Source organism: Artemia franciscana, chromosome 6 (genome assembly GCF_032884065.1).
Source record: "Artemia franciscana chromosome 6, ASM3288406v1, whole genome shotgun sequence".
Lineage (NCBI taxonomy): Eukaryota > Metazoa > Arthropoda > Branchiopoda > Anostraca > Artemiidae > Artemia > Artemia franciscana.
In genome coordinates, this window is record NC_088868.1 from 577,896 (window position 1) to 589,952 (window position 12,057).

Sequence of the window (12,057 nt, forward strand, 5' to 3'; positions counted from 1 at the left end):
CTCTACGAGGAGGACCCTCTCCTCGTAGAGAGATATAATAAGTACTGGAGCCTGGATTACCGCCTTTTGAAACAGCACACCAAAGGTTCATAATTTTATTCTTCAGCACCTTCCTCCTCTTCACTGTGTACACCTATGCAGAAAATGAAAACTTTCATTTTCATGTTTTATCTCAAAAACAATTTTTTTATGAGAATAATTTTTACGATGAAATATTTTTTTGCAAAAGTTTGTGTCAGAAGCGAAAAAAAAAACAACATAGTTTTGATACCACTTCTGAATATTTTCCCAGAAAAAAAAACAAACATACTTTATACTATTTCTGGATAATTTCAAGATTTATCCTCTTGGATATTTTCCAAGAAAATGAAACCTTATCCCTGATGTCACTTCTCGATATTTCCCAGGCATATTGTCTGAATATCTTCCAAGAAAAAAATAACCTTAATGCCACTTCTGGATAAATTCCAGACATATCTTCTTGGATGCTTGAAAAAAAGAAAGAAAAAACATACCCTTGATGCGACTTCTGGATATTTCCCAGACATATCTTCTTGGTTTCTACTAAAAACTTTGACCTTTCCATCGGGTAGAATATGTATTTGAGCACGCTCTCCATCATATTTGTATTCGCATGTGAACTTGTTGCTGCCAAATTTCACCATCACGTCTGAAACACCAGTAGAAGGGCAAGCAAGCATAGGCTAAAAGGAAATATAAATCAAGGAGACGTTTGTGAATCAAAAGATTATTTGAAATTAATCGCAAAGTGCTTCAAATTAAGACACACTGTGTAAGCCTCCTTATCGGTCAGTTACTTTTATCAGGTCACTTTAGTAAAGTACATTCTTCGGTGATCAGTCGACAATTTTAAGACCTCCAACCCTTCCCCTGAAATAACTGAATGAAGCAAATCATAAGATAACTGTAAGACAAGTTTTTGGAGCTGCAGTCTTTCCTGATCTGCGAAAGACTGCATTCTGCGAGTCTGCCTGATCTGCGAGTCTTTCCTGATCTGATCTTTCCTGATATTCGGTCTGCGAAACTAATACTTCACTGAAAATACAAAACAAAATAGCGTTTCTTGTGCAATAGCACAAATTTCAGGTAATTTCTCAAGGTAATTCCTACCTCAAGTAATTTCTCAGTATACATTTCTCAATAATTATTTCTCAATAATAACTTTTCAATAATAATTTCTCAGGTAATTTCTCAATGCAAGAAGCATTCTTGCTTCTTAATCGTAGGTCGTGTGTTTTCAGTCAAACGTTTGTTTTGTAATTTATGCTGATTTTTTTTTGTAAAACCTTGTTTATTTTTTTTTAATTTTGTTAAAACATTTATTCAAGGTTTTACTTTTATAAAACATTTGTATACTCTGTAGATCAGTTATCGTATGTAATTTTTTGTAGTAAAAGATAAAGCATTTTTACTTCTCAAAAGCCGGTTGTGTGTTTTCAGTAAAGTGTTTGTTTTGTAATTTATGCTGATTTTTTTTTTTTGGTAAAGAATTGTTTAATTTGTGTTTAACATTTGTTTATTTTTGTTAAAACATTTATTCAAGGTTTTAATTTCATAAAACATCGGTAAATTCTCCGGAGATCAGTTGGACGGCAATTTTAAACTCCCTCCCCTTCCCCTAGAATAAAAGATTATTCAACATTCTAAAAAAAAATTGTGAGACAAAGATTTAAAGTTGAATTATTTTATATCTTGCGTTCGATCTACAAGGATCTATGCTTAATTATTCAAAATTAGCACTTTAATGAAAACACAAATTAACATAAGGTTTTTTGTGGAATAGAAACTGAAAACACCTAATTTTTACGATATAAGAATAAGCATTCTTGCTTCTTAAGTAGGGAATTTTGTGTTTTCAGTAAATTGCTAGTTTTGCATAATCCTAAAACATAAAGAAATACCACCAGTCGCTTTATTTTCACTAGTTTTATAGACATTTGTTGCATATGAAGCGAAGCAGCACCTAAGTTTTATTTAAAGTTTTCGTTTGTTCGTTTCAAGTTTCAACTCTGTCCTTTACCAAAAAAGAAACAAGTTTTTCCAACTGAAAGTAAGGAGCGACATTAAAACTTAAAACGAACAGAAATTACTTCGTAAATGAAAGGGACTGCTTCCTCATCAATGCCCCGCTCTTTACGCTAAAGTTTGACTCTTTCTCTTAACTCTACATTTTAAAATAGTAAAAAAACTTTAGCGTAAAGAGCGGGGCGTTGATGAGGAAGCAGCCCCTTTCATATACGAAGTAATTTCTGTTCGTTTTAAGTTTTAATGTCGCTCCTTACTTTCAGTTGAAAAACCTTGTTTTTTTTTATTTAATTTCTGAACGTTTTTTAATCAATGCATGTTTTGATTTTGGCTCTCCGCAGAGGAATAATTAAAACGAAATTTGCATATTTTTTTTTTTGGGCTAAATGGCTTTCTCATAATTTTGATCGAATGATTTTGATAAAATAGAGCAGGGGAGGAACCCTAGTTGCCCTCCAATTTTTTGGTTAATTAAAAAGGCAGCTAGAACTTTTAATTTTCTACGAATCTTTTTATTAGTAAAAGATATAATTTTGTCCCAATTCATTAAGAATGACCCCTGAATCACAAAAGCCGTAGAATAAATAGTTGACATTACTAAAAATACTTTAGCGTAAAGATCGAGGTATTAGGAGGAGGTGAGCCCCTCATATGGGTAACAATTTCTGTTCGTTTTAGGTTTTAATGCTGCTCCTTACTTCCAGCTGAAAAAAACTTTTTCATATTTATTTTTTCATTGTTTTTTTTTTAAGTAGTGCTTGTAAATCCTGTGCTCCCTTCATGGAAATTTTCTTCCCCCATGACAAATTCCTCGATGGAAAGCTCCCCCAGCATATCCCTCTCTTCTCAACCCCTCCCCCCAACCAAAAAATCCTCCTGAAAAAGCCTATACACTTCCCAATAACCATTACTATATGTAAGCACTGGTCAAAGTTTGTAACTTGTAGTCCCTCCCACGGGGACTGTGGGGGAGTAAGTCGTCCCCAAAGACATAGTTATAAGGTTTTCCGACTACGCTGAATAAAATGGCTATCTCAGAATTTTGATCCGTTGACTTTGGGAAAATAATTAGCGTGGGAGGGAGCCTAGGTGCCCTCCAATTTTTTTGGTCACTTAAAAAGGGCACTAGAACTTTTCATTTCCGTTAGAATGAGCCCTCTTGCAACATTCTAGGACAACTAGGTCGATATGATCACCCCTGGAAAAAAAAACAAATAAACACGCATCCGTGATCTGCCTTCTGGCAAAAAATACAAAATTCCACATTTTTGTAGATAGGAGCTTGAAACTTCTACAGTAGGGTTCTCTGATACGCTGAATCTGATGGTGTAATTTTCGTTAAGATTCTATGACTTTTAGGGGGTGTTCCCCCTATTTTCTAAAACAAGGCAAATTTTATCAGGCTCTTAACTTTTGATGGGTATGACTAACTTGATGAAACTTATATATTTGAAATCTACATTAAAATGCGATTCTTTTGATGTAGCTATTGGTATAAAAATTCCATTTTTTAGAGTTTTGGTTACTATTGAGCCGGGTCGCTCCTTACTACAGTTCGTTACCACGAACTGTTTGATCAGAGAAACATAATTGTTTATGTTTAACACAGTCTGTGTCTGTGTGACCTGCTTTGTCACTGCATCTAACACAGAGACAAATCAGGTATGATTTATTAACTCGGGCATGCAAAAGGTCCCGGGCTTTCGACAAAAACAGTTTGTTAAAAGCCTAGCATTATATTTGGCCAGGTCAGGACATATTTTGTATATTTATATATTTTGTCAGGTCAGGATTGTTTTTTAGTCAGGCCAGGACACAAAATTTCTTTAATTAGAAAATCATCTCATTATTCATTACTCCCTGTCGGTCGAAAAGATACCATATCTGAAGTCCTGTTACAACTTCATGGACTTTCATTACTTTACCTAGTTCTTTATAGAAAAAGGATCCAACTCACGAAATGAGAAACTATTAGGTCGTAGCATATTCAGAACCATAGCAAAGCTTAAGCCCAAATTCTAGTTATATGAAATGTCGAACTTCTACGCCCCACCCTTTATTCATGTTTGAATTTTACCCTCCCAAGAACGATTTAAAAGTTTGAATTGGTTTTGTCGCAGAAAAAATAAATGACTTAAAACATGTTTTTTTTCAATTTTGACCCCGTTCTTACGAAAATCTGCCCCCCCCCCCGAAGACTGAACGTATGTGCGTCGATGTTTTCATCAAAGCCATAATAAGAGAATAGCCGAACTTAAACTTAGGAAAGAGAGTTAAGCCAAAAAACATTAAAAGTATTATTTGTTCATTCTAATGTCTACATTAAAGCATGATTTAACTCGGGCATACAGAATTGGATTCTAAAATGTAAACAATCATAAAGATTTTTATTCCTGCCATTGATTTAGAGCCCGGTTCAAAGTTTACCCTCCAGTTCAAGGCTTAGGTGAAAAGAATGATTTCAGTAAAAGCGGGCCAGCTTTCGAACGAAATTTACCGCAAAAATTAAACAGCAATTTTTTCACCATTAGTACTACTACTAACAACTCACTGCAGCACCAAAATGCTTGAGGCCAACACAGCCACACATGCTATTCCTCCATCCCAGTCTATTCAAAGTTTCCCTCTTTACCCCTCCCCATTAAAGTCCTATTTCCTTTAGGTCTTTCCTTACAACATTCTCCAATTCGGAAAACATTCTTAAATCCATCAAACAGTTCGTGGTAACTAACTGTAGTAAGGAGCGACTCGGCTCAATAGTAGCCAAAACTCTAAGCAACGGGATTTTGATACCAATAGTTAAATAAAAAGAATCGCATATTAATGCTGATTCTAAATATATAGGTTTCATCAGGTTTAGTCTTAGCCATCAAAAGTTAGGAACCTGAAAAAATTTGCCGTATTTTAGAAATAGAGGGAAACACCCCCCCCCCCTCCCCAGATCAGTGTATCAGAGAACCCTACTGTAGAAGTTTCAAGTTCCTATCTACAAAAATGTGGAATTTCATATTTCTTTTCAGAAGACAGATCACGTATGCGTGTTCATTTGGTTTTTTTCCCAGGGGCGATCGTATTTTTTTTATAATTGTTTTAAAAAGTAGAGTTGTGACAGACTCAAATTTTAGCGTAAAGAGCGAGGCGTTGCGGAGGGGACAATCCCTTTCATATAAGGAATAATTTCTGTTCGTTTTAAGTTTTATTGTCGCTCCTAAATTACAGTAAAAAAAAAACATTTTTTTTTTAATACTATTTGGGGACGACCTGATTTTCGTTTGGTCCTAGACGGTTGACTGACAAGGATGATCTTTGGCAATCTGTAATCCTATATCCGCTGAACGTCTCTTAGCCATTTCAACCTTTCTCTAATTATAGTCATAGAAAGCGGACCGCTTTCTATCGACATATTCAGTTAGATATGTTCAAAACACATTTGCATATATCGGAACATATGAACATATTCAGTTGGATATGTTCAGAGTGGACTGCTGGATCTTCGCTACTGCAATTTCTTTATTCATATCTTTTACATAGTTTAATCTTTTATTTAAGTAGTAACATAGTAAGTATATATAAGTAGTAACATAGTAAGTAGTAAGTAGTAAACATAGTTTAATCATCTTTTAAGTAGAGGCATTAATTTGTCAGTTTGAAGCATGCACTATATCTATCATAACTACTCTGTCACAGCTTCCATCTAGGGTCCACAGTGCTATCAAGGTACTTAAACTCTCTGGCAACCACAATGCACTAGTGCCCCTGCACTAGATGCCTGGTACCAAAGTAGTAATTACCCCATATGATATATATTTCGCTTTAACAGCATTTACCTAAAAGCCCGTAGGGAAGGGGGCTTTTGCCACTATTTCAATCAAGCTCCGCAGTCTGTTTTCATGGCAATAGGCAGCAAGGGCGCTATCGCCAATAGAATCATGTCTTTGACACCCATTCCTTATGCCTCCTCTAAAAAAGGTACGTTAAAGCACATAGTCAATATACATAAAAAAAATGCTGGAAATAGTTCCCTACGTTGCTGCACACTGAATTCGATTTGGAGTCAGTTAGTCTGCCTATTAGCTACACAACCCTTTACAGCATACAGGTCCTTCGCCATATCCACATTCTAAATGGTCTGATTATAATTGCTATATTTTCCCTTCTAACTACGATTTTACTTTTTTTCTTCATTTCTTTAAAGAGTTTTGCAATAATGTTTTTATTCTGATTAGAAGGGACAAAAAAATAATAATAAATAATAATAAATAATAAAAAACAATAAAATAATAAAAATAAATAAATCAATAAATAATAAAAAAAAATAAAAAGATAAAGTTCTCATCAACACTAAATGATATCAAATTAAAAATCAGCCCAAACAACACATTAAAGGCAGGCATGTACTGACGAGTTACTTTTTTCATGGGGCCAATAATAAAGACAAAAACAAATTTTATTTGACAATTTGAATAAGGACCTCCCAGAATGAAAACTTAGGCTTTGGGAGGTAGTGGCAGGCCCAGAGTCCCCCCAAGTACTTCCCTATTGAAAGGTTTAATAGTAAAATTCATAAGCAAAGTATAAACCAGTCGGCCTAGGAAAAAAAAAAATAGAACATAAAAGAAGGGAGAAAGAAAGAGAAAAAAGTTAAACTGAGACCTAAAATTGTCCTTTTTAAGACAATCCACACACCCATTGCACTGAGCTGAAATGACTTTAGGGTAGGCCCCATACCTATCTCTGCATGTTGGGTATTAATATTGTTTAAAATCACCGTTGACATGTAACATATTGTTAAATACCACACTTAAATGTAACTATATGTTTTTTTTTGTAATGAAATAGTCTTATCCAAATTAGGTGATTCAAAGGATCATCCGGGATTTTTTTTTCTGAAAAAGTTAGTTTTAGTTTTGCCCGAACATTCTAACGTATTAAAAAAAAAGACCTTGAGATAATAGTCCTCAGGTAATAAAAGTGCAGTTGAGTCATCTCATTAAGGGATCTTATAAGATTTCTCAATTTGACTCCAACCAACTGATTTCACGAGGCATGTTCAACATTATTAAGAAACAAACCTACCTTCACAGGCAAACCAAGCGTAATCGGGCACCGGTCTACGATACCTTCAGCCCCCTCTTTCAATAGTTCTGAAACTACTTTCTCATAACTCGGACATTGATAGTAAGCAACCTTGATATTTGTAGCCACTTCTTCAACTTTGCTTTTGACATTATCATATTTTCCTTTTGACGAATCCAGTACAGATGGAGGATACGATTGACATGGAGGTGTTAAGACAATTGCTTGTGCTAAGGCCTAGATAAAATAAATCGAAGGTAAGAATGTGGAGTAAGAAAAAAAAAATTGTATTTTCAAAAAGCTTCAGGAATGTGTTTCTTTGCCTCCTGAGAAAATCCTGAATAACATTCTTCCCCTTTACCTGTCATGCCCTCCTCCCTTTAACTAGAGCATGAAAATACATGTTCTAAACTCTACCTTTTGAGGTGTTTTATTCTTACCAAAAGTTTACGGGCTCTATAAACTACCCATCCTCCCAAACGTTATGCATCACAATCTAAATATTCCAGCGATCAAATTTCGTAATAGAGGCTATTTAGAGTGCGCTTGGACACTGAAGTCAACTATAATTGAACAGCAGTTAATTTCAACAGTTTCCCCCTCCGTAGTCAGAGCCACTCTTACCGATTCGTCATACAACTTAGTTGATCACTCATAGATGTTCGAATCTTCGCTAATAGATTTTACGATTTTCGATATTTAAAAATGGCTCCATTTTTATATAAAAATATTATTATTCAAAAATGGCTCCATTTAAATTCCTCATAAAAATTTGGCCAGACAATTGCCTTACTGACAAAGAAGCCAACTTCCATCACTTGTCTACAGTAAGAACTACAGTTGACTTGAGTGCTGTCAGGTCAACTATAGCCAACTTTCGTAGTCTTTTTAGTTATTATTATTTTTTAGTCTTTTTAGTTATTTTTAGTTATTATTATTTTTTAGTCTTTTTAGTTATTTTTAGTACGCACTAAAAATAAAAGACTAAATGGCTAAAGACTAAAAGACGCATAAAGTGCCTTTCTTGTTTTTGGTGTTAATAAAAGACTACCCTAATGCATTGGGACCAATGAGATACAATTGGAAGTTTACTACGAATTTCACAACACAAATAACTCAAAATTCTATGAACTGCCTTAGTTTCAGGCACTGAGAGGGATTGCAACTAAACGATAGGTTTATCATTCTCTGTGCGTCATACCCGATTTACTATATTTTGGGTACTTGTATGATATACCCCCAGTAGCTCAAGTTGTTAATATATTGACGCACTGTAAACCGGTTGTTTTTTTCGCTAGTTTCTTTCAACTTAGCGTGAGAAAAGACAAAGAGAAGTGAGAGAATAGATGGGAAATATATAATTTGGGTTGTATGAAGTCAGAAAACAATTCTTACTTCATAATATCAGAAAAATTGTAACTAATAAATTTTGCATGCAGACCCGCTGTACTTTACCCTCATCCCCTAATCTGCAAAAATATAGCCCAAGCTTGTTTCTAAAGTATCATTTAATAAAAAAATAACAAGTTTTTTTTAACTGAAAGTAAGGAGCGACATTAAAACTTAAAACGAACAGAAATTACTTCGTATATGAAAGGGGCTGCTCCATCCTCAACGCCCCGCTCTTTACGCTAAAGTTTGACACTTTCTCTCAACTCTACTTTTTAAAACAGTAAAAAACTTTAGCGTTAAGAGCGGGGCCTTTCCATCCAGTTTCATCATAATCTCTCCGCTTTAAGTATTTTTTAAGATTTCCTGTACCTCCCCAAACTACCCCCCCCCCCCCAATGACACGGGATCCAGTTGAGATTTAAAATAAGAGATGTGAGTTACGAGGTCCTTCCAAATATGAAGTTTCATGAAGATCCGATCGCTCCTTCATAAGTAAAAAAAAATGTCATTTTTTCTAATTTTAAAGAATTAAGCCCCCCCCCAATAGTGCGGATCCGTTCCAATTATATCAATCACGTATCTAAGACTTCTGCTTATTTTACCCACCAAGTTTCATCCCGATCCCTTCAAGCTAAGCGTTCTCCATGATTTTAGGTCCCCCCAATAAGACCAGATCCGGTCAGAATTTAAAATAAGAGCTTTGAGACACGTTCTAAATATCAAATTTCGATTAAATGGTAATATCAATCCGATTACCCATTCGTAAGTTTAAAATAACTCATTTTTTCCAATTTTTCAGAATTAACCCCCCCCCCCCCAAACTACCCCAAAGAGAGCGGATCCGTTCCGGTTATGTCGATCATGTATCTAGGACTTGTGCTTATTTCCCCCCCCCCCCAAGTTTCATCCCGATCCCTCCACTCTAAGTGTTTTCCAAGATTTTAGGTTCCCCCCCCCAATGTCACCAGATCCGGTTGGGATTTAAAATAGGAGCTCTGAGACACGATATCCTTCCAAACATAAAATTCCATTAAGATCTGATCAACCGTTCGTAAGTTAAAAATACTTCATTTTTTCTATTTTTCCGAATTAACCGGCCCCCTCTACCCCCCCCCAGATGGTCAAATCGAAAAAACAACTATTTATAATTTAATCTGGTCCGGTCCCCGATACGCCTGCCAAATTTCATCGTCCCAACAAAACCTAGCAAAAGTAGCAAAACCTAGCAAAACTAGCAAAACCGGGACCAACAGACAGACAGACAGAACGACAGAATTTGCGATTGCTATATGTCACTTGGTTAATACCAAGTGCCATAAAAACCAGAAAATGGAAGAAAGTATGCAGTTAGACCTTCATTCCTCTTGACGTAACTTTATCGTATAAGTTATTTTCTTGTCCCTATGTCTACCAATTTCCAAATTTATGGTCTCTTTTTTTTACAAAAAACCCAAAAATGTCAAAAATAACAGGAGGTAGTAGAGAAAAAGCACATAGCCAAATTATAATACCAAAATATAATATAGCACATCCCGTATATTCTTTAGTAAAATAACATTGCTATGATTGAGGTAGGAATGGGGTCAGTAGCTAGTTTCGTGTTGAATCAGGAGATCAAGCAGAGGAGCGTTCTATTCCCATTTACGTGGATCATTCTAATAGACTTGTGTCTTAAGGAGCAGTGCAAAGGCTATTTGAATCAAATGGGCACGGAAGGGCACGCAAAGGCACGGCACGGCACATGCAAGGGCACGGAATCAAAAGGGGAAGTAAAACTCTCTTAAGCTTAGATTATGCTCATGATTTGAGCATTCCAGATGAAAATGTTAGCAAAATGAATTAATTATTGGAGGAAGAATTCAGCGTGCATGAATAGTCCCACACAAAGTTTGGGACTATCCATACACGTGAGTGAAAACGTTAAAAATCACTTTCACTGAATTGACATGCAACAAGAAGCGATAGAACTTTGTCCGTTTTTCTTGTCATTGTAGTTCCTCCTTGCATATTTGCTATGTCAAGGAACTGTTGAAATACAATTTTAAAATTGGCTTTTGTTTTTATTAATTCCCCCCTCCCCTCAGCGTACGTCCCTTCCCAAGAGGTCTCCTATGTTATCCATTTCCTAGGGCTAAATTCACCAGTTTGGGCCAAAAGCTGTAGACAGATTTTATCATCGTATGCATAAACGCTAAACAAAGTGATTGTTCAACTTTAGATACCCTTTATACCAACAAGACGAAGGCTAACGGCCTACCACACTTAACCGTAAGTCTAGTTCTACATAAGAAGGCAATAAAGTAAAAATAAAACGTACCTGAAGAAGAGATAGTTCCGCAAGCCCTACACGAAGTTATCCAGTTATGGAAAGCATTTACAATCACTTTTACTGAACTGATATGCAACAAAAAGTGGTAGGACTTTGTCCGTTTTCTTGTCATTGTAGTTTCTCCTTGCATATTTGCTATGTCAAGGAACTGTTGAAATACACTTTGTAAAATAGGTTTTTGTTATTATTCACTCTCCCCCCTCCCCCTCAGCGTACATCCCTTCCCAAGAGGTCTCCTGTGTTATCTATTTCCTAGGGCTAAATTCACCAGTGTAGGCCAAAAGTTGTAGACTGATTTGAGGAACTTCGGCCGGTACGCTGTGCCCACCAGCGGTTAGCGAAGAGTTTTATACCTAGCGAATATAGCAAATAGCGAACTAGCAATTAGCGAAGAGTTTTATACTTAGTTTTGTAAAAATGTAAAACGAAAATCTGGAGGATTGATTAGTGTTTTGTTTTCTTTCTTTTGTGTCGCTTCTGAATGTGACTTTACCAGAGAAATTTGGCTAATTTATCAAAAGAGAAATTTATCAAAATTCAATTTTTTAGAGTTTTGGTTACTATTGAGCCGGATCGCTCCTTACTACAGTTCGTTACCACGAACTGTTTGAACTTTACCAGAGAAATTTGGCAGTGCCATGAAATTTTTGGTGAAAATAAAAGCTTATCTATCTATCTATCTAACAGTAAGTCTAATTCCATATAAGAAGACAATAAAGTAAAAATAAAACATACCTGAAGAAGAGATAGTTCTGCAAGCCCTACCCGAAGTTTTCCAGTTAGGGAACGTATCAAAAATCGCGCTTCACTGAATTTACAGGCAACAAGAAGTGACTGAACTTTGTCCGTTTTCCTCGTCATTGCAGTTCCTCCTTGCATATTTGCTACGTCAAGCAACTGTTGAAATACACCTTTTAAAATAAATATTTTTTATTAAAAAAATAGAGTTGTCATTTACCAAATATTTTGATTTTAGATTCGGAACCAAAATTGGCAATCATAATATATATTTTGCTTATTTTAAGAGGGCCAAAGCTTCACTGAATCCTAGACAGAGATTTTACCTCTGTCGTAAGTGCCCCACTGTCCTTTTCGAAGGCAACCTTACGGCTGCTTACGGTGCAGCAAAGATTTTTCTATCTACCAGAGATGACTCCGCAACATCTAATACAAATTAAAAAGGCATTTGAGAATATCCTCGAATCTCCAGGCGA

The 12,057-nt window shown here is 35.6% G+C and overlaps 1 protein-coding gene across 2 annotated transcripts in view; it reads right to left on the bottom strand.

The window, feature by feature from the left end:
• Nucleotides 1–12,057, bottom strand: part of LOC136027881 (DNA ligase 1-like) — a 93,211-nt gene that overhangs the window by 31,237 nt on the left and 49,917 nt on the right. For both annotated transcript variants that reach the window (XM_065705298.1, XM_065705297.1), the window contains 3 exons: nucleotides 11,579–11,754; nucleotides 7,123–7,359; nucleotides 516–704 (listed from right to left, as the gene is read on the bottom strand). In XM_065705298.1, the coding sequence (XP_065561370.1) occupies nucleotides 516–704; nucleotides 7,123–7,359; nucleotides 11,579–11,754 (602 nt within the window). The remainder of the gene's footprint in view (nucleotides 1–515; nucleotides 705–7,122; nucleotides 7,360–11,578; nucleotides 11,755–12,057) is intronic.